General features: G+C 35.5%; 1 protein-coding gene across 3 annotated transcripts in view; it reads right to left on the reverse strand.

Annotated features, from left to right (window-relative positions):
* LOC113498990 (putative fatty acyl-CoA reductase CG5065) overlaps positions 1-27,114 on the reverse strand; it is a 56,786-nt gene that overhangs the window by 5,308 nt on the left and 24,364 nt on the right. The window contains exons 1-13 of one of the 3 annotated variants that reach the window (XM_026879288.1): positions 19,673-19,970; positions 19,027-19,092; positions 13,443-13,719; positions 10,544-10,660; positions 9,120-9,242; positions 8,743-8,868; positions 8,013-8,166; positions 7,190-7,291; positions 3,050-3,242; positions 2,322-2,428; positions 1,482-1,614; positions 765-893; positions 244-372 (exon numbers count right to left, since the gene is read on the reverse strand). In XM_026879288.1, the coding sequence (XP_026735089.1) occupies positions 244-372; positions 765-893; positions 1,482-1,614; positions 2,322-2,428; positions 3,050-3,242; positions 7,190-7,291; positions 8,013-8,166; positions 8,743-8,868; positions 9,120-9,242; positions 10,544-10,660; positions 13,443-13,562 (1,433 nt within the window). In that variant the 5' untranslated portion in view covers positions 13,563-13,719; positions 19,027-19,092; positions 19,673-19,970. Of the gene's footprint in view, positions 1-243; positions 373-764; positions 894-1,481; positions 1,615-2,321; positions 2,429-3,049; positions 3,243-7,189; positions 7,292-8,012; positions 8,167-8,742; positions 8,869-9,119; positions 9,243-10,543; positions 10,661-13,442; positions 13,721-19,026; positions 19,093-19,672; positions 19,971-27,114 lie in introns of those variants that run through there. The other 2 variants (XM_026879287.1, XM_026879289.1) reach the window with 2 other exon arrangements.

A 27,114-nucleotide genomic window follows, 5' to 3' on the forward strand; every position in this document is an offset into this window, starting at 1 on the left:
TAAAGAGCTACATGGGCGGTTTTTTTTACAGAAATTGTGAAGACAGGAGATATTTTTTTATATCATAACTGAAATTGAAGTTTTTAAGCAAATTTCATCCCCTGCCCTTATCCTAATTGAATTTGAGATTCTGTATTTCCAAAGTCTGCATTCCAAAATTACTGGATGTTAACACATTTCAAGTACATATATTATATGTCAGCCTAAGAAGATGAATATCGATAAAGTGCTGGTTGTGGTTACCTCCGCAGCACTGCCCTGGACTGCGGCAGCGTGTCGGGGCTCTCCTTGAACAGGAACCTCCGGATCCCGAGCACGTACGACTCGATGTACGCGTCCCAGTTTATGTTCCGCACGTTGAAGTCGAAGGTCCTGGAGACAGATATTTGTCAGTCCCCACAATTAAGTGTTAAACGTCTGGTATTGTAATCATTCCATAGATAATTCAGAGGAAGCTAAATATTCAGCTTTTGCCTGCCCGTTTTTGAACGTAAAACACATTAAATTATGAGTCCGTGTTATTCGTACATCTTTGAGAGTTGTTACGGGTAGTCAGAAGCTAGACAGGATGACATCCAGTATAAGATAGCGGTATCGTGTTGCCCAGGTAACTGGGTTGAGGAGGTCAGAAAGGCAGTCGCTCCTTGTAAAACACTGGTATTTAGCTGAATCCGGTTAGACTCTGCTAAATAGTTTGAAAAGGCTAGGCTGATGGTCCTATTGAAATTTCTGTTACCCAGGATCTACAATGAGGTGGTGGTTACCTGCGGTCTTCTGGCGAGAGCGAGGAGCAGAGCGCCTGCACGTTGTCGTCGGCGAAGGCCCATTGGCGCGTCGTGAAGTACTCCAGGCAGGCCGCCGCCTTCTCCAGCTTGTTCTGAACGCGGACCATCCTGGGGAGAAGGAGGAGTCCATGTAATCGTAACAGAAAGGGTAGAAGCTGATGAAGAATAAGGGCAAATGAATTTAAAATGTGCGATGGAGTTTTTTGGGCAGTGGTGGACTGAATGCAAATTTTGGAGTAATTTACGTAAGTCCACATTTTCATTTATGATATATCATTTTGCGACCTCAACCTGGAAAGTATTTTGTTTACTATTGAATATTTTAAGGGTTTTGTGTTAATATTAATTTCTTGTAAAACATTAAGCGATCCTTTCGGATTATAAATTCTCGCTTCTACAATGTATTTCGTCTCGCGGATACGATTCCCACGAAGACAAACACGTTTATGATATCTACAAATGCTTGTCCTAAGCCAGGGTATCTGCACTTCTGTTCATGTGAATTGAAAGTGTTTTAAAGACTCGTCGGCACCACTAATTAAATTCTTTAGTAACCGTCGTAGGACAAGAGATAATTAAAACAATTTCCGCGAAAGCTTGTCCCAAGTCTTTGTGCATCTTTGTGTTTGTGAAAACCCCCACTCCAAAAGGACTAAATTTTTTAGTTCGTTTGAAAATTAAAAAGGCGTAACATACATGGGTTTCTTCCCGCTGGCGCTGGCCGCCAGGTCCATGAGCGCGGCGGGCGCGCGGTGCTGCAGCAGCGACAGCGCGCCGTGCCACAGCCGGTTGCTGGTGATGTCGCCGCCCGGGTACCACACCACCTCGTCTGGGGGAGGCCACGCTGGTTATACTAACATACACCAACAAAATATCCTAGTTACCGTGAATTTTTGAGTTTTCTTCTGCTGGGGAAGATTTCCCCCATTCGACTCCAGACGCTCTTTCCTCAATCATTTCTCATCAATGTCTTAGAAAAAGATGAATGTGTAGTTTTTTGTCGTCTTGTTGAGATAAGATCTCCCCTTTTTGAATCCCAGACTGTTCGGTCCAGAGCCACTTCCCACCAATCCCCACAGATGAGATCGATGTCATCTCGACACCTCGGCCGGCCTCGTTTGCAGATTCCGGCTTAATGAATCCACTACGGATTATTTTTATCAGAACAATTAGTATCGTTTAACTCTGAGATAAATCTTCAATTTTAAAAGGTAGAAGATCTAAGAACACATCATTTTGACGCATTAAAGAGATTAAAGTGACGCACTAAGAAGTTATAAAGTGCCATTTTTACTAGCTAGCTATATTAAATGTAACAAGATAACGTCACAGTCGATTTAATCGTCGAGTTTACTTAACACAAACAAATTTCACACAGTGAAAGGTTTTGTCTAAAACGATATGTTTCTTTAACGTAAACACTTATTCTGTACCAATTTTTTACTTTGATAAATATGGTAGAAGAAATGACACAATCATCAATGAATAAATGGTGTTCCAAAATAAATAAACGGATGAAATTCAACAAGTACTCACTGAACGGATGTTTCCGCATATATTTAAAGCTGGTCTTGACAAAGCGCTGCCACGTGATGGGGTTCTGCTGACCGGTGCAGCAGTTGTATACCACGACACCTTCACCTCTGCAAATGTAAAACCGGGAATCGTGAGGGACCAAGAGTAGAAGTACAGAAGATTCTTAATTTACTGACAGTAACTTTTTTTGCTAAAGAGCTCTAATTTTTGCCTTCTATTTTGCAGCGGCGTGAAATATTCATGGTCTTTAATCATGAGGTCGTAGCCCAAGCAGGTGGTTGGAGGTTTCAAGTTTCATGACGAGTCCATAATGCCAAACATAGGAAAAGGTGGCCCCAAATAGTTGAGGAAAAGATTGGTTCAGAGAAGAGAGATCACGACCACCTCAGCTTAATCAGGTTAAAAGCAAGGAGGAATAGGCAGAGGGTTTTAAGAAAGTCAATTGTTTTTTCCGACTCTTGTGTCTCTAAACCTGCCATCTCAATTTTACCTATTATAAACTATGCTTATCATAACATATCTTGATTGTAGAAGCTACAATAATAAACTGAATTATTCAATCTGACAGGTTCCTGCTACGGCAAATCCTCGGAAAGCAAGCATCCTCTATCATAATTCATACTCCGAGCAAATTTCGGCAACCAATCCTTCGATATTGGATTACTCAAAACAGCACCACCAAAAGGCAACATTTTAAACACATTTCTAGATTTTTCATAACCACATACCGTCTCAAATGCGTCCTCCAAGCGCAGACTATCATTAGATTAATGACAGTATCGACTGGAACGAGATCGGCGACCTTCGTGCCGGTGCCGAGCATCGTGCGGAAGATGCCCTTACCGACGGCCGCGATTATGCCGTTGGGACCGTTCCAGTTATCGACCCAACCTTTTACTGGCTCTCGGAGAGACGAGAGCACTGGAAAGTGGGAAAAGAGAAGTTGTAATTGAGTTTCGTTTAATGATGGTGAGTTGAAGGAGAATGGTAGAATAGGGGGAAATCTATGCTTAGCTGTTTGATAGTCCTAATAGTATTAGAAACGCTAGTGTGTGTGTGTTTATTCCTCTTTCCCGCAAAAACCATTGGACGGGTTTAGTCGAAACTTGGTACACAGATATATATATATATAACCAGGATAAGGCATAGGATAGTTTTTATACCGAGTTTATGTTCCCGTGGGATCATTTTCGATTCGTATAACAATTTAAAGCATCACAAGTTTTCTTCTTTATGAAAAATAACAAACATTGCTAAAAAAACAGAAAATTTGAAGATAAATCACATTTAGTACGACGAGTATGACGAGCAAATGGAAATGTATAAAAAGTGTGATGAAAATATTGTTCAGTCGGTATTTAGCTAAATAGGCATTTGTAAGGGATCTACATTAATGCTAATTTGTAATCATTATTCCTAGAATCATAAAAATAAACAGCTCATACTTAATTAAATTTGAGCAAAAATGATGATAGAGTATGACAATCCAAAAAAAATACTTGATCATATTAATACTAAAATCAACTACAACAATAAAAATATTGTATCAGCAAGTTGCTAAGCCAAATTAATTGACACAGATAATGAACCCAACCTAGTTCTTAAGACGCTTAATTATTAATCCGAAGACAGGTGTGTCTAGATCTTTACAAATTACGTAATCACTCGACGAATAATCGATAAATCATTGATACGAAATATTATATCGAAATTTCGTGATTAAAACTGTGACACATTTATTTGGCTCAGGATAAAGAGATAAGGTTTTTAGAACTTCATGTGACCGTTAAATCATAACACTGGCTATTGGATTTTCCCTGAATTTAAATATTTGTGTTGTTTTCCTGCCTCTAATAATCATTTGGTGTTGATGAAATGTGTATTGATTATTACAAATCTCGCAAGCAATTTATTCAGCTTATCTTCATGCATTTTGGACTGATGCTATATCCAAATTCCACCTCAACAACAGCCCCTTACCAAAGTGAAATAAGGACAATCCTTTCGTTGATAGAAAATGACTCAAATTAACAGAGATGAAGTCAAAACTCGTGGCAAATTAAATCGAAACCTGATTTCGTTTCATTTGAGTTGTTTTTCAATTGACGCTTGCTATTGTTAAAATGACCCTGGGCAAGAAAGACTGAGCGTACAATTGTTGTAGTGGGAAAGCGACAGAAGCTCTAAGCGTCTTTTCTATCACTGCAACACTCAACCTGGCAAATCTTTCGATATATCACATATTCGTATTTACCTTCTTGTAAATTCTTTTATCAGATCCTACACATTTCTATCTATGCATGATTGGACAAATCGCTGCCGCGACAAAAGCCTATACATATATACCACCACCACAGGCACAGGCTTCTTCCTATATAGGCAAGGTTTGAGCATTGGTCACCACGGGTTCGCGATTACAGATTCCATTATTGAGGAATCCATGTTTCTGAACGATGTTTTCCTATATAACCACATGTAGCCATGAATGTGTATTTATTTCACATTGTACACGCGAAGCTGTGGGAATAATTCATCGCTGCAGGGAGTTGGAAATAGGAGAAACATTGTGATGATATAAGGAAGAAAACCTCAACATATTGCTATTGTATGACGAAATCATAATTAAAATGAATAAGACAAAAACACATCTAAGATAACAGGCGTAACTCGAATAGATATGAAAAGATTCATGCTGAAAATTTAAAAATCTTCAGATCTAAAGATAAAAATAATCAACAGGTAAAAGTAGATCAAAGATTGTAATTAATATAATTAGAAATCGATTACTACTGAAATACCGCAATCTATGATTAGGACTAATTATTGTGAACGTGACTTTGGCAAACGCTAAACCGTGTATCTTGGTCTTGAAATATAGCATCCGTGATAACGCTGTTGAAAACGTTTTTTTCTGACATTGCTGTCAGTTTTTAGCCCAGTTCAAAATGGAGGAGGTTCTGAATTCATCTGTTTTTTTTTATGTTTGTTAGTCCTCAGAACTTCGGACTGGATGAACCGATTTCGTTGATTCTTTCTTCATTTAACACGAAGTAGGTGTTGTTAACACAAATGAATCAATTATATTGTTTTAGATTGTCTTAAATAATTCAGACAATCTAAAATACATAATAGTCACGTAATTAGTAGTCGTAGGTTGTATCGAGTCACGATGATTTTGTATAAATATTTTATTGTAAGCGTTTAATAAGTAGTTTATAGTCTCGAGATAACTTTCGCGCTGAATGACTCAATACGGTCAATCCGAACTAGCACAAATGCCATAAAATCCTAACCCATCAGCCCATATTCGTCCACTGTTGGACATCTAATAGGGGTCCCTAGTTGCACGCCATCGAGATCTATCTTCCGCTGCTCGCATCCAGCTCCTGCCAGCCATCTTGTTGGACATAGGCCTCCCCTATTAAGATCGAGGTTAATTGTTATTAAATGAATTAGAGTTTTAAAGGCCAAATCTACGGGAGTAAACCTCTATTCTCATATTCCATGGCTTTGGTCAATTTGTCATCCTGCGGAAACCCCTGAGTGATTTTTTTTTTCTTGCCATGGATTTAAGTAGAATTTTTTGTTTTCGTTGGAATCTAACTCAAATTGGCTTCATCCCTCACAGAGACTGTTGATAGTTACTAATCTACACATTTTTATGGACGCAAACTATCAACGTGCCAAAGTCCAATGGTTTGGTCATCAAAATTTTTCTGTTCATGACGTCAAATGAAAAAACACTGCGGCTTGTCCAAAGGCTGATATCCTGTAATCTAATCATTAACAAACCAAGGCCAGAAATACACAATAAACATTTGACGTAAAGTCTATTTATTGTCTGACACTAATACTGTCAGAATAGGTATTACAATAACGAAATTACGATTATTTAGATTATTATTGCTTTTTATTTATTCATATTAGATACCAGGAAAAAATATGATGACGTTAAAAATTAGGTAATTGACAAGGAATATTTTTTCAGCCTTTTGCTGTGTTTTCAGACTGTCCAAAGGTTAATATTGAAAATGAGTAGTGTAATATTGCTATCCTAGCAGAAATATACGAAGAAAAAGTGGGGTTAATATCAGATGTATGAAGGATTGCAATGCATTGCCGTACACCGACACAAAAACGCTAATGACGTAATACGGCGGTCCAGGATTAGTCAGTAAAAGTCTAACACTACTTATTCCGTCCCCGGAGGGAGTGGGTGTCCATGCAGAGATAGAACGCCCCCCAGTCCCAAGCAGAAAAATGGTACGGTACTAAAAGGTGGTTTGATACGTGTCAAAATTGTAGACGATGGAAAGAACCTTGGGTTAAATCCTGCTACGCCGTAACTAGTCTCCTTAAATCATCATAATGCCATTAAAAATCTTGAACTTTACTCTTAAATATTTACAATGATGCTTCAGAATGATATTACAACACGACAATTTATTTAGAAAGTAGATCCACGGAAGCATTGACGTACTATTGAATTGATGTTAACAAGAGTTGAAGTCATTCGTTAAGCATCCTTAAGCTTTGCCCGAATGTGACAGATAATTGTGTACTTAGATTTACAAGATGAAAATCCATAAAAACTGAAAAGCTTCTTTTTGCTGACAGGTTTGACGTCATCGTACGACACTATTAAATATGAGCAAGAGCTAATTCATAAAAAATGTCTTATATAGTTAATAATGATTATGAAACTGACAAAGATGATGAAATAAATAATAAAGATTGACCTGTTAATGACGACAATAATCATAATTACAATGATGATGTAAAAAATGAAATAGACGAGTTTATTGATAATGATAATAGGACAAGTGATAATGATATAATTAATGTAAATAAAGTAACAACAATCTCACCGATAGAAGGTCGTACGATAGACACTGGCAGGTTACCGCTCTCCTTTATAAGCATATCCTCTGCTAAGGCCTTTGTGAATGTGTATGTGTTAGGCCTATCTCCTGAAATATAGAGAATAGAACATTATTGTGACAGCATATGATACGTTTTTAATTGGTTTGATTGATGCCCTTTTAGAATTAAGGTTCACAGACACTAAATTAGTCTGCAATTGGAAAGGTTTCAGATTTATCAGAATACTCTCACACTATAGAATGTAAGAAAGATCGTCTTTATACAGGATATAATTTTCAGAACAGGATTCGATTACCACTAAAGTTAGTTCTATGTATATCCTAATGTTTTTGAGCAAATCATGCGTTTTGATCTTATAAGCCCATTATCCGAGTACTTCCCACAAATGGACAAAACTTTCTTCACATCCCTTTATTCCCCATATTATATTGACCTATCATCTCTTCCAAAGCCAATCTCTACAGGGCAAACGCAGGGCATAGAGTTAAACGAACATAATTGAAATAGGGAAGACCCTTTTTCAATTATGTTCGTTTGGAGACCAGTTTTGTGCGAAAACGCTGTTCGTCCCCCCATCTACTTCTAAGCCTGCCGCAAGTTTACCTTTTATTCTTAACCTTGTGCGTGGTTGCTACTGCCCAGACCTCATTTGTCATCCAGCAGATGTCTCCAGTCCTATTCCAGTAGAGAAATTGCTACCATTCGGGTTTTGGAGCGTAGTATTGGAGTTTGAAATACGATCAAAAGTCTACATCCCAAAATGCTGTTTCCAATATCTCATTGGCAGTGGTAAATACAAGTACATACCGACTAGATCGGGTGTGATCCTATCGACGAGCTCGTCAGGTAGCGTCTGCACGAGCGTGACGACGTGCTCGGGGTGCGCGGGCGGCGCGTACACCGTCTCCTCGACGCGCTCGCGCTCGCAGTTGCAGTACGCCGTCGATACGTGGACTAGCGCCTGCAAATTTAGCAAATATAATGTCAAATACATGAGGTTTTATATGGAACTTAACTGAACCGAGGAAAACGGGTCGAAAGAACCGACAGAGTAAAAAAACAGTCTTAAGAGGCATATGTTGTCTTTATTATTAGGAATGGAGACACAATTCTATTTTATTCTTACAGACTCGCGCATTAAGAAAGTTAATCCTTGTATCGCGGGGAATATCACAAATAATCAAGTCATTCATGAAAATGTATATTGCTTGTAATTCGCGGGGTTTGAACCCACGACAGTGGGTTATCTCAACCACTCTTTTAAGGCTGATGGAAACTATTGTAGGTAGATAAAAAAATGGAAATACATTGCGCTTCCATTAGCTTTAGTCCTTATTGCAAAAAATAAAGAATATCTTTAAAATAAGGGTGCTGCAGGCATGATAACGAGCCGCAGTCCAGTGATATCGAGTTCAACCAACGCAAAAATCTTACCGTGGTACGGTAAAGTGGTCGATCATGGTACAAACCCTCAAATATATTGCCAAAATGGAAGGAAAACATTGTAAGTCTTTATCCTCATCATCATGGTACTCACCTCAAGGCTGAGCATACGATGGCAGAGCTGAACGAGCTGCTGCGTCCCCAGCATGTTGATGGTGACGGACAGCTTCAGTTTCTCGTCGAACTTCACCGTCGCGGCCGAGTGGAACACCACCGATACCTGGTGATGATGATGATGATGATGATGATTAGAAATTGTCGTAGAGCATAATAAATAGCACATCTCCTGGGACCGATGTATTTTGTTGGGCTTTTGACAGTTAGACCGCAATGTGGAGTCTGATTGCTGTTCAATTGTCTGCACGTTTGGTTTGCAGTTCTATTTTTTAATATTCCGCAACTCACACAAAACTCCATCTAGTCTCAAACTAAGCAAAGCTTGTGTTATGACTATATGGTTTTATATCTTACCTTCTGACACAGCATGGTTTGGTCTGCGGCGCTGATGCCCAACTCTGGTTCAGTTATGTCGCCCACTATTGGGACTATCTTGTTCAGCTCCTGAGGCCGCTCTCTCCGTAGGGTTTCGAACAACTGGGGAAAAAAATATTAAAAGTTAGTAATTGAAAACGAGGGAAGGTAGAGACCTTAAAGACTTGTAGAGGGTTGTGGATATGAGACGGCACACGACACGGTTGTAGAGTGTCATCTCTTTTCCATATCAGTCTTTTTTTAATAGGTATTGGTAGTCCCTAAGAGAGGTTGATGGTTCAGCTAGCTTTGGAAAGGTAGTTCCTAAGTTATTGTTAAATAATAATAGTATCATCTTTAAAATTAAACCTGAAAAGGTAAATGGTTCGGACTGGATGCAAAAGGTTGTGGACAGGATGTTATGCAACTTGAAGGAGACCTATGCCCATCAGTAGACTATAATAGGCCGAGTTGATTGACACAAATCAAGGCTACAATATAGACAAAAAATTTAAACAGCATGGATAGAAAAAACAAAACCTAACACAACTTAAGTCGTTACAGCACTTAAAACTACTTCAATATTGATGCAAACAGTGTTCAACGACAAAAATAACTTTAGAAAATCATTTTTTTGGATAGTAACATTGATCTAAGAAGTGCTTTAAACCATAACCAATAAGTACCTAGCTCTCAGCATCCAACATGCGCAAGTGGGAGGTAAAACCGCACTCATCTCTAGTATGTACGTACTCAACGCGCTGTTTATTTACATAAGCTAAATAATATTGGACAAGTGAAGGATGTATGTTTGTTTGTTTCGGAATAACCCCGAGGTCGATGCATTTTGAGTGGTTTTCAAGTGCTCTGACATTTATTTGGTCAGCAAACATGATTTTTTAGTTCTTGGCAAGTGACAGGTAATTTCCAAAGTTAAGTTTTTGTTTAGGATTTTAAGGGTGCTAGTGGATATCAGCGACTGAATATTGACCCAACAATGTGTATGGAAAATTTTTGATCGTTCTTTAGAGGACGATCAAAAAAATTCTATTATTTCATTTAAGCTTTTTGTAACAAAAACAGAATCCTAGCTTCTTGCGAGGATTGAACTCACAGCATTCGTATTTATCTCAAGCAATTTAAATCCCCTTACATCTTATACCTAAAAACTGAAGTCAGATCAAAAGTTTTACAATTTTCTGTCATACACATACAAAAGAAAAATGGCCGAAAATGAGCAAAACATTGACCGAACTTTTCTGAGAAATACAACTAATAGAAATTTTGACAATGCGGGACAAATCGTACAAGTTAATATTAATTGCCGGCGAAGTTACATCGCTTTTAATACCAGAGCGTTGCGTCCCAGCAATGTATAGCAACTAGCACGATATTTCCCACATGATCTTAATGTCAGAACTGACCGGTGACTGTGTGAGCTCGGTGAGGCGCGAGGCAACATCTTGGCCTCGCTTCGGCCTCATCAACAAATAGATCTTCTTAATTTTTGGACAACTCCTCAGAAGCTTTTCAACCAGTACCTGTAAACAAAAAAGGAACAATATTAATAATAGTTTCGCATAAATAATTATCTATTACACTAACACCAATGCCTCGAACACTGGAAAGTATAGATAGGTCTCGAAAAGAACTTTGTGCTCTTTTTTTTTAAACGCCTTCGTCCCTTAAGGAATTTAGTCCTTGTGTCGCGGGGGTTTTACAAACATACATGTCACATGCACAAAGAAACCCAGTCACAGCAAAAGCATTCACTTAACGGGGATTTAACCCGCTCAGTGGGTTTGGCGTGGTGATCTGAACCACTCGGTTTTCCGTGCAGTCGAAGTCATTAGAATTATTGATTGAAGTAAGGTCTTAGAAAAAGTAGACTTTGCTAAGCATACCTACATTAACACATACACTCTCTGTATGCTTAGCAAAGCAACATTTATTGGCTAAAGCTGAATGCCTGGTTAAACACTTAAACACGAGAGAAATGCAAATAATTCTGTCTTGCATTGATAAAAAATAAAGTGAAAGGTGTTAAGTCATGACAAAAAAAAAGCTCATCAAAATGCACTGACTGCATGGATAGCCGAGTCACTACGAAAAACCCACTAAAAGTGACACATCGCGGGTTCAATCCTCGCGTAGGACAAGCATTTGTGTGATCCACGAATGCTTGTCCTGAGTCTGGGTGTCTTTGTGCATGTGACTTGAATCTTTAGTTTCAGACTAGATGGCGTTGTGTGAAAGTTGTGGAATATTTATTATAATTATTTTATACCGCATCTTGGTTTAATAATTATTGGAAATTAATTCTAATGTTATTTAGCAGTTTCCGTTACAGACTAGTTTTGTTGCTTAGATAAGATTAATGAATGGCAATCATTGATTAAACTAGACACACTGATAAGACAGACATTATAAATCTTGTATGAAGCTGTACTGTGGTCTTGGGTAAATGGGCTATTGAGGCCAAGCAGAGGTCTTATAACGACATAGCAATGCGAATCCGAGAAGTAGGATAAAATCTAGTTTTTTTTTTACTTTTTGAAATAAAAACGTCTATTGCCTCAGCAGGATAATGCATTACTCTTTGATTTGTATGTCATTTTTATTTTGAATTCGCTGAAGTTGGCATTTCCGGTCTGATAACCTAATATTCTCTACAATAAGCTCTATAACTTCTTCTATTTATCTTTTAGTCATATTACAATCGGTCTAGCCTTTACCGAGATTACGCCGATTAAACAAACAAAACAATTTTCCGCTTTATTATATAAGCGTAGATAAAATTAATAAAATCTAATCACGAATAGAATTGTCGACCTATTTCTAACAATGATTGTGGATAAAACTTGATAAAATCTGGTTTAAACCTGATTAGTTAACAAGGGCCTATCTAGTATCAGGTAAATTAGTGGTCGTTAAATTCAACTGAGGTCTGAAATCAAGGATGGGAGAACAACTGACTGGATTATATGACATATTAACACAAGAAGACTTAAAACTATTGACATGCAAAACTATATTTACAAAGGAAGTGTCGCTATTTAAATGGTTGACTAGTACCATATCCGTATTTTTTTCAAGATGGAAAATTTTCCTCTAAATTTGGAAAAAGATATCTGTAGATATTGTTACGGACTTTTAAATTGAACATTTTGGAAATCCCCGACATATGAAATAATTTCATTAATATAAAATCATTTCAGTGAGCTTTCATGATAGTGCAAATACCTGCATATACCTACATAATATATTTAAGTGCGGTACTCACTTGAGTATATTTCCAGACATTGAATTATTCTTCCCCACTTTCACCCTTTCTACTGTTATAAGGCTCAACCGATTTAAATCAAACCTGTCCTAAAATACTAGCACATAAGTTTCACTCATATCGAGTTAGTTTTCTGAAACCCGATATTAGCGCCAAATCTTGCTATGTCAGGTATTAGAACTACGCTCAACAGACAACTAACGATGCTGTTAACACTAGATCGCTACATGATCTTGGTAAGAATCAATAGTATAATTTCAGAACAGAATTAAAATAGAAAACGAAACCAGTTTCGGGATTGTCTTACTGCCAATTGAAGGTGCATAATGATCTCTATATCAAATTAGCAAGTAATCAGCATAGACTGACAATACAGTCTGCAAATTTCATTAACACATACATACTAGGTCACAAGACAGTCCTCACAATCGACAGTTTCCGTTATAGCGCAGTATTTGCAGACAGGACCGCATTGCACCGCCTCTGAGGACCCAACTTCGATCCGGTGACAACGTTTTTAATTGAATTACTGTGTCGCGTCTCCCGTGCACATTAGCCTACATTATGTCGCGTTTTTGTTACGACTGTACACGGGGTTGTGTTTAGTAATGTTTCTTTTTGTTCTATATGATAATTATTACAAAAAAATATGGGTTGGAAGTTTGAATTACATGATAAAGACTACCAATAAGTTTCTAGAACGTTTGAACTACGTAAAAATATCGACGAACGACGACCAAAAGTTCTCCTATAATCATCATTATCATCCTATCCTTTTCCCAACTATGTTGGGGTCGTCTTCCAGTCTAACCGGATTCAGCTAAGTATCAGTGTTTTACAAGGAGCAACAGCCTATCTGACCTCCTCAACCCATTTACCTGGGCAGCACGATACCCCTTAGTCTGACTACTTGTCTGTGTCTTGTATAACTAATTCACTTCATCGCAGGTATTTCAATTATAATTACCCTTTAGTATAAAATAAGAGAAAAATCTTAACAAAAGAGCTGAAAATTAAAGAAAAATAGTTGTAAATCTTACCTTCCCCATGAAACCAGTACCACCAGTGACGAAAACAGACTTGTCAGCATAAAACTCGGCAACCGGCACGTACTCCTGGCTACCAGGTACATAATGCCCACCGGATAAACACGAAGCCATTTTTATTATTATTCCCTTTCAAATCACGCTTGAACACTTGCTAAATACATCAATACTTGTCTAGCCCCCTCCAGAGAACATGTATGTTTCACAGGTTCGTTATGGTGCGTTATATCAACAGGTTGCGGGTTGTTTCAACATGGTTGGTTTGTTACACCTGAAACGATAGAAAATATTTCGTTAATTTGAGATTTGGGATATAAAACTATATGTAACGTAACGGCAGAGAATTACAATAGGGATGATGACATCTTTTTAATCTGTCACATAGATAGTTAAAGACACGTTTTTTGCCTCTTTACATGAACAATAAAACTTGATAAAAATAAACAGTTTTAAACTTAAACGCTTGTGTCTCAACGACTTTGCAAAATTTAATGGTCACTTGTATTTATTTGTGGGATAGAAGGAAAAATCTTAGGCAAATTCCAAAAAAAAATCTCACCATACAATATTATCTTTAATGGATCAAAACTTTTTAGAAAAAATTGTTCATCCCCAGATGCAGAATTTCGAAATACGACTTCAAATTTCTTAGTAATTCACAAAATGCGTGTTACCAAAATTTCCTCTACAAGTATTCAATAATATATACCATATGCGTTCCTGCTAACCGGCAGCGGCCATCAGAATAATTAATAGATCGTTTGATTGAAGGTAAATCAAATATTGGTCGTAAATCTTAATACAATGCTAATACTTTATAACACTAATTTATTGCGCCATAACCAACCTAATAACTAATAAATAAATTGACTTGTAATCATTTGTCTATGGTTACATTAAACTTATTGCATTTTACACATAATAAATTAGAGCACCCTTGGAATGAATGCTTAGTCATCATCATTGGCCTAGCCTTTTCCCAACTATGTTGGGGTCGGCTACCAGTCCAACCGGTTCCAGCTAAGTACCAGTGTTTTACAAGGAGCGACTGCTTATCTGACCTCCTCAACCCAGTTACCTGGGCAACACGATACCCCTTGGTTAGACTGGCTGTCAGACTTTTCAAGCTTCTGACTACCTGTAAAGACTGTCAAAGATGTAGGAATAACAACCGGGAGCCACAATTTAACGTGCATTCCGAAACACGGAGGAACTCGCTATGACAAAGATGGTCACCCATCTACGGACCAACCGCGTCAAGCATAGCTTAACCTGTGATCGAATCACTTATGCGGTTATAGCTTAGCCACGAGTTCCTCCGGTAATGAATGCTTAGTATAATTTAATATTACTTTATCTGGCACGGTACCTACATATTTTTATTATTCCTTCCAATATTATAAACACGAATTTATGAATGGATGTTAACCTCTTTCACGCAAAAACCACTAAACGGATTTAGACAAAACTTGGCACACAGATAGTTTATTTAACCAGGATTGACCAGGATAGTTTTCATCCCGTTTCATAGCTAGTTAAGTTATAATTGTAAACGGAAAGACATTGAGGCCGAATAGTTACGTATATAGTTAAGACCCCGCTTGGATCCGAAACTAGTCAGCGTTCTCGACAAATACGCGTGAGAAAATTAGCGATAAATCCTTGAAAAAGTTATAAGGCGATAAATTAATCGTACATATTTACAGCCCTACGTCAATTTGACCTCAAGCACCCATTAATAAAAGACAAAATAATATTTATTTGTTAAATTTTCCTTGCGATCATAAGGCCATACGATTGCTAAAATTTAAGTTCATTAACTTTGACGAGGCTATTAGAAATTAGCATTTAACGCGTGCATGTAAGGCGCAAGGATTCTTCCTAATATGAAGAAATTGTTTGTTAAATATTCTTGGAAATGGCGGAATAACAATATTAAGATTTTGGTTAAAGGATCAAGGCTTTTTGAGAGTGTGGGCTGTGTTGGGGAGGTTAAAACGATATTTGGTGAGCTGTTAAAGCCCGAATAAATAAAACGAATATAGTATATTAGTACATATAGTTTATGATGACTATATAGGTATAAAAATATACTTATAAATAAAGAGCTTATAAGATGATTAAAAACGCTAACACGTTGATAGTTAGAGTCAAACCAAATGTCTTAGTTAAGTTTGTCGAAATGTTTCAGGAGTCCTCATTTTCACCTTCTGGGCCCTTACTCAGATCACTTAATATCATTATTTATTAATTAACAAAACTATAGAAAACACGCATTATTTGAAATCATAAACATTCGCAAGAGAAGATACAATCAGATGCAAACGTATTTATTTCCTTTTTACATTTAGAATCCAAACATATTTTAAAGATTTTTTACAACTTCTAGGTCAAAATAGTCAATTTTAAACTGATCACATGTCACTAACAAAACGACATATTAAAAATATAAGCTTGTAAAAACGGTCAAATCCCAATAACCTCTGTCAAATCAGTAAAAAAAACAACCATACTAAAAGCATAGAAGAAAGTGCATATAAAAATAACAGCATTTATATAACATGTAACGATCGCGATGGGACAGCGCATGCGTCGTTCAAACATTATGTCACTACTGACAATTATAATGATGTATGTATCCAATCCAATCAGGAAACTGATATGGGTAAGGAAGTTTATAAAATATATAAAGATGATATAATTTAAAATGTATGAAATAAATGTATGTCTTTAAAATGTGCGCATCTACGAATGCAGAATTGCAGAACATTGTATATTTAGTTGCTGTTAAAATGTTGAGGTTATGTATCAAAATAGTTAAATGACTTAAGTGCATAATAAATGTCAGAATGTCTCATAAAAATGGATACATTTTAATAAAATACGGCAAAAATAACGTGACTTTTTCGAAAGAAAGCGTTTGACACATACAAAAATCAACAATCAAGAAAAAATAATCTCGATTAGGTGGTGTCTTTCATGGTAGAACTAGTCTAGGTCTAGGTCCAATATAATTTAATGTCAATTTTGGAAATCACGTGACTTAGGCTTGTATGTCCTTGCAAGTTTAAGGAAATGATCAGCGTTGACAGAGCTTAAAAGTCGTGATCAGTGAGCACTTGGATTGATCCTCGTCTTCGTTCGCGTGGAATATACAAAAAATACTCTATTGTTCTAAAATTAAAGTAACTTAACTTTTTCCTTCTTACATCAGCGATCTAACAATAAAAGTCCTTTCAAAATCGGTCCAGCGATTTCAGAGAACAGCCAGAACAAGTAGACAAACAAGCAAAAATTTAAAAAAAAGCTTTTGTTAAATGCACCTTATATATGTATTATATGCATGTAGTAAAAACGGTTATTTCAATATTACAGACAGACACTCTCATTTTATATATAGGTATAATATATATTTATATATGTATAGATTAAATCAAATCTGCCAAATAAAGTATTCGAGGGTCTAACAACTCATCTCTAACTGGAATACAGTTTTTGATAAATTTACAACCTTGATTAGCATAAATTTGTATAAGTTGTTTAGACATTATTCTAATATATTTTATTAATGTTTCGACATTGAAATTCGTTTGCATTCTGCACATCGATAATTGGGTCAATCGAATAAGGAAATGTATTCTAAACGTGGGTACATAGGGACATATTTCATTTCCCTCATACAATTCTCGCATGAAGAATTAATATTAAATCTATTTAGTCAATAATTTTTCTAAAATATCTAGATCAGTCCGTCACACAAATTTCCAATTAAAGGAGAGATTTTTTTTCTTTTATCGCGTAAACAAAAAACGAAGATGATACAATAAGTTGAAATCTTGTGTGACGTCACTTATTTGTACACTTCTCACCTATAAGTGACGTAATAAGCCAGTACTGCCATCTAATCCTCTAATATATAAAATTCGCGTGTCACGATGTTAGTTACCGTACTCCTCCGAAAAGGCTTAACCGATTTTAACCAAATTTTATATGCGTATTCAGTAGGTCTGAGAATCGACTTACATCTAATTTTCATATCCCTAAGTGTTAAGGGTTGCCCACAAGAAAAAAAAATTTTTTTGGACGAAATTTTTTGTTTTTATTTTTTTATAATGTGGCATTAAACAATACATACAACTAGAAATAATTTATTAGGCAAAACAACGTTTGTTGGGTCAGCTAGTATTTTATAGAAAAATCTAGACCCACTTTTACTTAGCTTGATAAAAAAGTAAATAGATTTTTCTGTTATTTTGAAAAGATATTGTTTACTAAGATATTGAATACATAAATAATTTACTGAGACAGGTCATTATTTTCACCCAACTACGTCAAAAAGAGGGTAACGTTATTGTTGTTTTAAATAAAAACTGCATAATATTTGAAAATGGTAAACAATAATCTATATTTACACCTTTTGAATCCATTAAGTTAAATTTAAAACATTTAATTGTTTGTTTATTGACTCAGCTACTAAATTATTTATTTAACTACTGCAAGTCACTTCGGTTACAAATATTGAATCATTTATATTATCATAAAACATAAACAAATTAGTACTGTATACCCTATTTAAAATACACTTGAAATGAACTTTTAATTAATTAATATATTCATATTATTGTTGGTTAAGTTGATAATAATCAATTGCCGATAAAAATACCTATTAAAGGACACAAAATTTGTTTATTATTTGTTTATTTTATGCGAATATTATAATGCCAAGGCGTCAACAAGTTTAAGGCTAATAGCGATATAAAAAAATCTGTAGGTCATTCGTATATGCATACGAAATCGCATTATATAATATCATCTTATCGCAAATTCCTTCCGGATAAAACTGTGTTTTAATTAAGGTCATAATTCAAGCATTTATCAATTGCCATGTAATTTTAAATGTTTACATAGCGGTAATAAATTGCAGTAGTTTGTTAATGTCAAATAGACAAATGACCTTTTTGCTTCTGCTTAGCTTTTTCACAAGCTGTGTTGAGGTCGGCTTTTAATTTTAAGAGATTCTGTATATTGTGTTTTAGAAGTATTGGCTACTTATCTAACCTCCATATCACATGTTTCTAGATAACAGAGTATCCCATATTAAGACTGGTTGTCAGAATTATAATGACTTAGTAACTGTCAAATATTACATGACAATTGCTTTCTGTGACACGAAAGGGTTTTCGGAATGTTTACAAATATTTACCAGTCCACGGACCAACCGCAGCAAGCGTGGCTTGACCTCTGTTATCAGTCAAACTGAACAGCTAAAAATCCCTCGCTTGTTGTCTATTTATTTATTAAATAACGGTTTACTCACACGTTTTTATCGCCGTCGCCTCAGCTCATGATTAAGGACTCCGATTGAGACTGAAACTAGTCGGGCAATCCCGATAAATACGCGTGAGTAAAACGTTATTAAATTAAAAAAATATGAATGCGCGTCACGAGAGTTATTACAAGGCATCTTTACGACAGAATTATAGAAAAAGGAAATAAATTATTATCAAGATTCTCTCTTATTTCTAGTGTAAGCTAAATTACAAATTGGCTGGTTTCAAGTCTACAAAAAAGAACATACCTTTTGCAATGAAAAATCACTCTTGTGTATACGTATGGCAAGTTATCTTCTTAAACAGAGTAGGTTCTGCAAAATAAACCTTACTATTAAACTGACTACTGGTTTTTGAACTAACCTTCAAGGTGCCTATAATTTTTGACGACTGAATTTATCAAAATATACACATGGTGCTTAATGAACGATTAGAGAAAACAGGTAAGTTTCATGTAGAAAAACTGTTACTCAATTGAGCGGTAAGACTGGAAGCCGACCAACACATTTTGAGAGAAGGCTAGGGAGGATAGTATTGATCCCAAAGAGTAAGAGAGGCGTGAATAGGTAGTCATGACTTGCTGAAATCGCAAGGTTCATGAATTTTATTTGCCTTCGTTCCAAAATGGGATGGACGAAACAAAAGGTGTGTATGATACATCCAACAGTTAAGCCAAGTCAAATAACTAAACCAGTTGAAAGAAAGGATCATTCTGGCAATCTCAGACCCTCCATGTTTTAAGCAAGTGATCAAAACACATGTTTTTAGTGATGCCAACCAAAATACAGTGTTGCCGAAATTCATAACCTCTCCCGTTGGCAATCAACTTTTTCTCGGTGAAAATAATAGAAAATCTAGAAATCTTAGACCCCACAATCGAAAAAACGTTCTTACCAAAAAAGTCGTACAAAAAAATTACACTTTTCTCTTGAAACAACTAAACGTCAATCCGTAGATTTAAAGTATGCAACACCCAAACCACTTGTATTTTGCTTTCAGATACATCTTCATAAGTCACCAGCACGGACCAACATAAATAATATTCGTTCATGTACAAGTTTTATGATGATTCTTCTATTTTTCTTTTTATTTTATCGGTTTTCGTAAGATAGGCGCAATCTATGCCATCATTTTGACGTTTTGTCTCCAGTCATTTTTTATTTTTTATTATCTTGCTTTTAGCCAGTTTTGGTAAAGAGGTTGTGTTTGATTTCAAATTATGTATGTTTTTTGGACATGAAAGAAAAAATTGGGACACTTATATTTTTATTAAAACGACCCTTAAACTTTCCTTTAAATGAATTAATATATTAGATGAGTTTCTAAGTTAAAATTACTAACAAAATAATACAAGCAAGGTGCATGAGATAAATAAATTCAGCGGAGGGCTATGGCTCAAAGCCCAGCTGTGGGCATGGCTTTCCTGTTATTATAAAGCGTGTTGCTACGTTGGTATGTAAAATATTTGTTTTGTCAAATTCCTCGTCACTGTATAGGCTTGGCAGTTTAACTTACGGCTATCATTTTGATTGATAACCGATTTCGGAACAGATTGCTTTTCTTTGCTTTTTATCGTAACGTACAGTTGAAGCTAAAACCGTTTAGATTTTATGATAAATTGAAACATGGTTTTAAAAACCGTTCATGTGCTAGTCTGACTCTCAACTATAGAGGTTCCGTACAAATAAAATTTAAGGTTATTAGTTTCCTAAAATAATAAATTGTTGCCCAAGGTGTAAAAACGGAAAACCAATTTTTGAAGCGGGCCGGTCTGTCTGTTTGACCTTCTGTCAATATGCTGTATCTCAGGAAGAGAAAGACAGTTGAATTTTTCATAGATATTGTATTTTTGCTGCCGCTATAATAAAAAAAAACTACTAGGAATTAAAATTAGGGTTAAGCTACTGTCGTAACGGTCATAAATTTGTTAGATGACATTTTTTTCCATTCATCTTCATTTGTTACCCATCCGATAAGATTTTGTTTAGATTATTTGTCTTGAGCCCTGAGTACCGCAAGTTCTACTCGCACTTCACTTATTTAATTTCATAGTTCCTATTGCAGATATATTTTTTAAAGTATTTATGAGCGGGACTGTACATAGTTCATTTTTTATCAGCTGATAAGAATATATCTACATCTACCTACACCTTGTACACCTTTCATGGAAATACTGTCTGACGTCAGATCACAATCTATACTAATATTATAAAGCTGGAGTTTGTTTGGTTGAACACGATGATCTTAAGAACCACTGGGTCGTTTTGAATGTTTGTTCTGGCTATTGTGAAAAAGGATAGGTTGATTTTGATGGAGCATTGAGAAATATATAATTTGAATCAATAAAATACGGTTTTATTGGAACATTAGGGATGTTATTATTAAATATCTTTTCATTCACGGGATAACTTCATGAGAAGAGACCCGGTCCTTTACAAAGGCGTGCACGGGGACATAGGTCCAACATGCAGAGGCCTTGTTGAGAACTTTAATATAATTAAAATGTGATGATATATCTACCAGGCACCATCCTTCCCCATTTTATAAAAGATGACGGCCAAAGGAATATTACATAATTCGATCATTTATGACCATAAATTAGTGTCTTCTTGCTGAACAAAGGACTATTCTGACACTAAGGACGCTAGACGTCTAGGGACACTAAATCCACTGAGCGCGACGATTCCCCGCGTACGACAAGCATTTGTGAAATCCACGAATGCTTGTCCTGAGTCTGGGTGTCTTTGTGCATGTGACTTAAATGTTTGTGAAACCTGCTCCCGGGGCTCATGGATCTCATATCTTAGAACACGAGTCGTTTTATTATTTTCAAATAAGGAAAAAATTAACAACTCCTTACCCTCTTTCCATTCGACCTTATTTATGATAATGTTACTTTATACACGAAAAGTCTTGAAAGCGGAAGACTTCAACTAGTATTAATTGAAACCTTGATTTCTGTTCATCCTCTAAATCAATTGAGCGTGATTAATTGATAGTAATGAATATGGTATAATATATGGCAAACTGCGAAACCGGCAGAGTCGAAGAGCACAGAAAAGGTGATGGAAGTGGCATTCAGTCTTTACGGACAAACTGAAGATATACTTGTACCTACATAACTTAGGGACCTATACTTTTAAAAATCTTACAACTAAGTTTTTTTTATAGTCGACTAGCTGTTGCCAGACTTTCAAAAACCTATCATATGTTTTAATCCTGGGCCCCGATTCTGCTATTCTACAATGGCCGATGAATGAATGGCAATTGGATTAAATTTCAAATTATTCCTATTCTCTTAAGAATTTTGCCAATACAATAATTGGAAGTTAATTGTATTGACCTTGGGTGTAGCGTCCCGTAGTGAATTTCCAATTATTTTGCACTTGCAGGAAAAAATACAAGAAATGATATTTTAAACTAATTTTCATTCATTCATCGGCCATTGTAAATAGCAGAATTGGGGCCCTGGTTACAAACTATAATAATATGTGTATCCATACAAACTTTCGCGTTTTTAATATTTGTAGGATAATGGCATGGTTTTGACAGCTGTCAAACAGGGCCAAAAATAAGCTTGTGACTTGTATGTTTGTGAAGTGTATCCAACAAGGATTAAATTCCTTGGTAAGGAAGTTTTATTTTAAACCACTTCCATTTTCTTCGATCTTCCATGACCTAAACCGGTAGACAAAATACTATTTCACGCGTCATATACATTATATATGTATATAATATATTATATTTGAAACTCGGTCAGGGTCAAATTTTGAATTTTATTACCATAAATACACATTTTGCAATGTAATGTTTTGATGAATGATATAATAAGATCTTATTCTTGTTTTTATTAATTACTGCATTTTATAATTCATATTTTATTCATAAGAATGATTTATATTTTTATACTTATATATAAAAACTATCTGTTGCCTGCGACTTCGTCCGCGTGGTTAGAAGATATAAGTTAGGAATTTTTGAACGGAAGCCTCGAAGATGAATATTTTTCCCCGTTTTTGCCACAATATATCTTTGCTCCTATTAGTCGCAGCGTGATGTTATATAGCCTGAAACCTTCCTCGATGAACGGTCTATTGAACACATAAATTTTCAATCTGAAGCAGTAGTTCCCGAGATTAGCGCGTTCAAACAAACAAACTCTTCAGCTTTCTAATATTAGTATAGATGAATTAGTATCACGCGTGAACGGCTGAACCGATTTCGGTAATTCTATTCTTGTATTTGTTTATTTGTCTTTTGTTAGTGATTTGTTGGATCCATCTCCGCCCCCAATAATATGAAGGCACCGGGAACGGGACCTACGTATTCACGCGCGTGAAATCGCGGGACACAGCTTGTTTGTAATAAAATATTCAAAAATCATTGAAAAAAAGTCAAAACTTAGACAGGATTCGAAATTAGGACTCATTAGTTAACGCGTCAGTCGTTTTACTAATTAAGTAAGGTCACTGACCCAGAGTTTGAATTTATTCATTATATAGTGTCTCATCTTATGGTGTATCTAATTATATTATTAATGAACTTGTAAATGATAAACGGCGAATTATATAACCGTGAAGAAATTTAATTGCTTGGAACTAAAATCGTGTATTTTGTTCAGAAGTTACCTCAATAAACTAGCTGTTGCCCGCGACTTCGTCCCCGTGGGTAGAAGAAATGAGTTTTGATTTATACCTGCCCTGTTTTTTCCACATTTTCCATCGTATCTTCGCTCCTATTAGTCGTAGCGTAATGGTTTATAGCCTTAAGCCTTCCTCAATTAATGGTCTATTCAACACAAAAAGAATTTTTCAATTTGGACCAGTAGTTCCTGAGATTAGCGCGTTCAAACAAACAAACAAACTCTTCAGCTTTATATATTAGTATAGAAGTATAGATAATATGATTTTTTCTAACTTTTAATAACAAATTTTTTTTTCATAAATTACATAAAAATTTAGTCAAGTTCTAGTCAGACTAGTACATGACTTAAAATCATTGCTTATCTAATTTGCACTAGGTAATTGATGTTTAGTATAACGGCAAGTAATAATCTGTGAACATTAATTTGGCTAATAAGCTTACGGTTCATGAGATACAGCATGGTAACAGACTGACATACAGAAGCGAAAAATAAACCAATCTTATTATTACATCTTATACATCCACACTTTTTTACCTTTTTAACATTATTACTTCTACGATTATAAATTTCAAATTCTTCCTTATAAAATCGCTGTAGCCTTCGCTACACGTAACAGATAGTACTGCCCCACTAATACAATTCTACCAACCTCCAAAAATCAGAGACTCGCTCATAAAGACCACGAAGGTTAAAACCGGGACTGATCAATAGCACCAAGGTCGGGCGTCGACCCGGCGCCCTCCAACCAGCCTTATAGCCTTAAAACTATCCCGGTATACTTGACTTGAGTAACGTTTAACTTTATAAGTTTTGTTATATTGTTGGTCCAGTAGTTAGTGGCTTTGACTGATATACCAGAGGTCGTGGGTTCGATCCCCACTCTGGATTTTTTTTATGTTTTTGTGATGAGCGCGATTTGCTGTCTATCTGGGTGTAATTTATTGATATTATGTATTTAGAAATATTTTGAGTATGTTTGTGACTTGTCTAGTATTCATAATAGAAGTTTTGCGTAGTTTGAGACTAGATGGTGTTGTGTGAAAGTTGTGGAATATTATTATTAAGTACCTTCAATCGGTAAAGTTCGCATTAATGTGGCAAATACCACTCTATTTTTAATCTACGCAAAAAGAGGGATTTTACAAGTCTGACGTGTCTGTCTCTCTGTCTGTGGCCTGTGGCGTAACTCCCGAACGGATTGGGCGATTTCAATTTAGTTTATTTTATATTAAAGGTGAATTATGTGCGAGTTTACTAGATATGGTCCATAAAAATCGGTTTAACTGTTTAAGAGTTGTGAAGGGTGAAATTTGGGAAGAATAAACGTTCACCTGAAAATAAAAGTAAGTACCGTCAAACAAGCCAACTTTGCCAATCAAGGTATCTTTGCCCCAAAAGCAATTTATTTAAACAAATCCTCTTACATAAGAATCAATTTTAGTTTTATGGTAACATTTATAATCAAGTTTCCACCCAAATAATAAATATTGCCATAAAACTAAAATTGTTTCTTATATTAGAGGATTTGCTTATAAATTGCTTTTGGGGCAAAGATACCTTGATTGGCAAAGTTGGCTTGTTTGACCGGTAGTAATTGTAATAGTAATGCAATGAGCCCCCTCTAATTCCTATTCTAAAACGAAAACTAGAAAACAAGTGTATAATTAAAACACATGAAAATTCCAGACTTGGCACAAGTATGAAGACGGTTGTTTTTGTCAAACTTATATAATAGGTTCCGTAGAATCCAATATGTTTAACCGGGACAGCAAATATCGATGTTTTTAGGGTACCGTAAAAGTAATAGATTTGCTGTTTCTGTCTATCATTGATTCGGCTACTTTATTTCGAGAAGTAGCATGTAGTTGAAACTTGGTTGGGATTATTATGGTGATGATGAGGGTGATTATTATACCTACTTGGATAATACGGTAATTATATTTTTTTTGAAGTTTTTAATAAATCAATAAAAAATACCAAATTAAAAACATCAATGGTGAAATTTATAGAAATGGAGTCTAAAAACAGTACAGATAAAAAAAATACGTATCCGATATATTTGAAAATCTATATGACGAAGTAGTCAATTTAGTCAAGTAGATGTTTTAGTCAAATACTCAACTATTAAAAACCATCATCGAGGTTTCCAAAATATTTTATCTCAAAAATCTTAAAGAATATATACACATTAAAAGTAAAAAAAAATACGCGAAAACGCATAAATGTATGAAAATGACATGTCAAAATCACGTGATCTATCAAAACGAAATGTCAATTCCATACAATTGTCAATTTACGTTTCTATCAACGCTAACGATTGTAGACCAAAGGCCAAGGTTTCATTCAGGCCACGATTTCGGTTCACAATGGTAAGACGGCTGGCCCCGAATAGGCCACAGAACATAAATGGTGCATGACCATACACCGTATAACAGACTTACTCTACAGTGTACATTGACCTACAAGAGAAAGCGTTCTCGAGCGCGTACTGTCAAGAAGACAAGTTGAATGGAATGTTTGACTTGTATTTTAGACGATAGAGTTAGATGATGATAAAGTTTCTTCGAGTAGTGTTGGACGGTGTTTCAAGGATATATTATTGGGTATTTTGGAATTTGTTATATTTGTGATAATCGGGTGCGACGGAAAGATTTCCAAAAAATACTTATGGAATAAAAGTCGTGGAAGCATTTAGGGGAGGCCTTTGCCCAGCAGTGAGACACAGCTAGAAAAAAAACATTATATATCTGTTGCATAAAGAATATGTATAGATTTTTAATGTAGGGCATTTGACAAACTAATAGTAAGTCTAGTAATAAGTAGTCCGTCAGACACATTTCCAAAAAATATTGGAAACGTATTTTTTTTATCTCGTAAAAAAAAGGCATGCAGTGAAATAAAATCTCGTGTGACGTCACTTAACAGCATTCTTTTACTAGCAAATGATGTTACTAGCCCCAACTACCATACATTTCATAATCAGTGCTTTAAATCTTCCTTATTTATTCATTTTTAAATTAAATTTAATTAAATGAAACCTTACTTATTTTTTTTAGTCGAACACCCTGTTATAATTAGCTATACATTCATCTGTGTATTACAAAAAAAAAACTATTGCAATTATTTATTCAACTGTCATTCTATAAGTATAATAGACGGTAGTAAGTTTCTTATTAATGAAATACGGAATTGTTTTGTTCCCTTAATTAATCTGATCACAATATAATCGCTTGACAAGTTTATTTGCAGACAATTAATGTATTTGTAAGGCCTTCGGGAGACGAGTATTGTTGTATTATTGTAGCAGATATTAAGACTGACAGTTGTCAAATCTTTTGAAAGGAGTTTAAAGGGAATAGGGACGTTTTTATATTGTTACTTTCTTCTTTGTTTGTACTTAAGTAAATTGGCCTAGTGGTTAGTGACCCTGACTGCTATACCGGGTAGGATCGATTCCTACGCAGAACAAATGTTTGTGTGATGAGCGCGATCGTTTGTTCTGTGCCTGGGTGTAATTTATGTATTAAGTATGTATTTAGAAATATATAAATATGTTTATCAGTTATTTAGTATACATAATACAGTTCTCAAACTCAGCTTTGCTGAGTTTTAGACTAGATGACGTTATGTGATAGTGTGGAATATGAATAAAGTTTCAAATAAAACTGCTTTAAAACTTTTGTCATCGACA

Source organism: Trichoplusia ni, chromosome 11 (genome assembly GCF_003590095.1).
Source record: "Trichoplusia ni isolate ovarian cell line Hi5 chromosome 11, tn1, whole genome shotgun sequence".
NCBI lineage: Eukaryota > Metazoa > Arthropoda > Insecta > Lepidoptera > Noctuidae > Trichoplusia > Trichoplusia ni.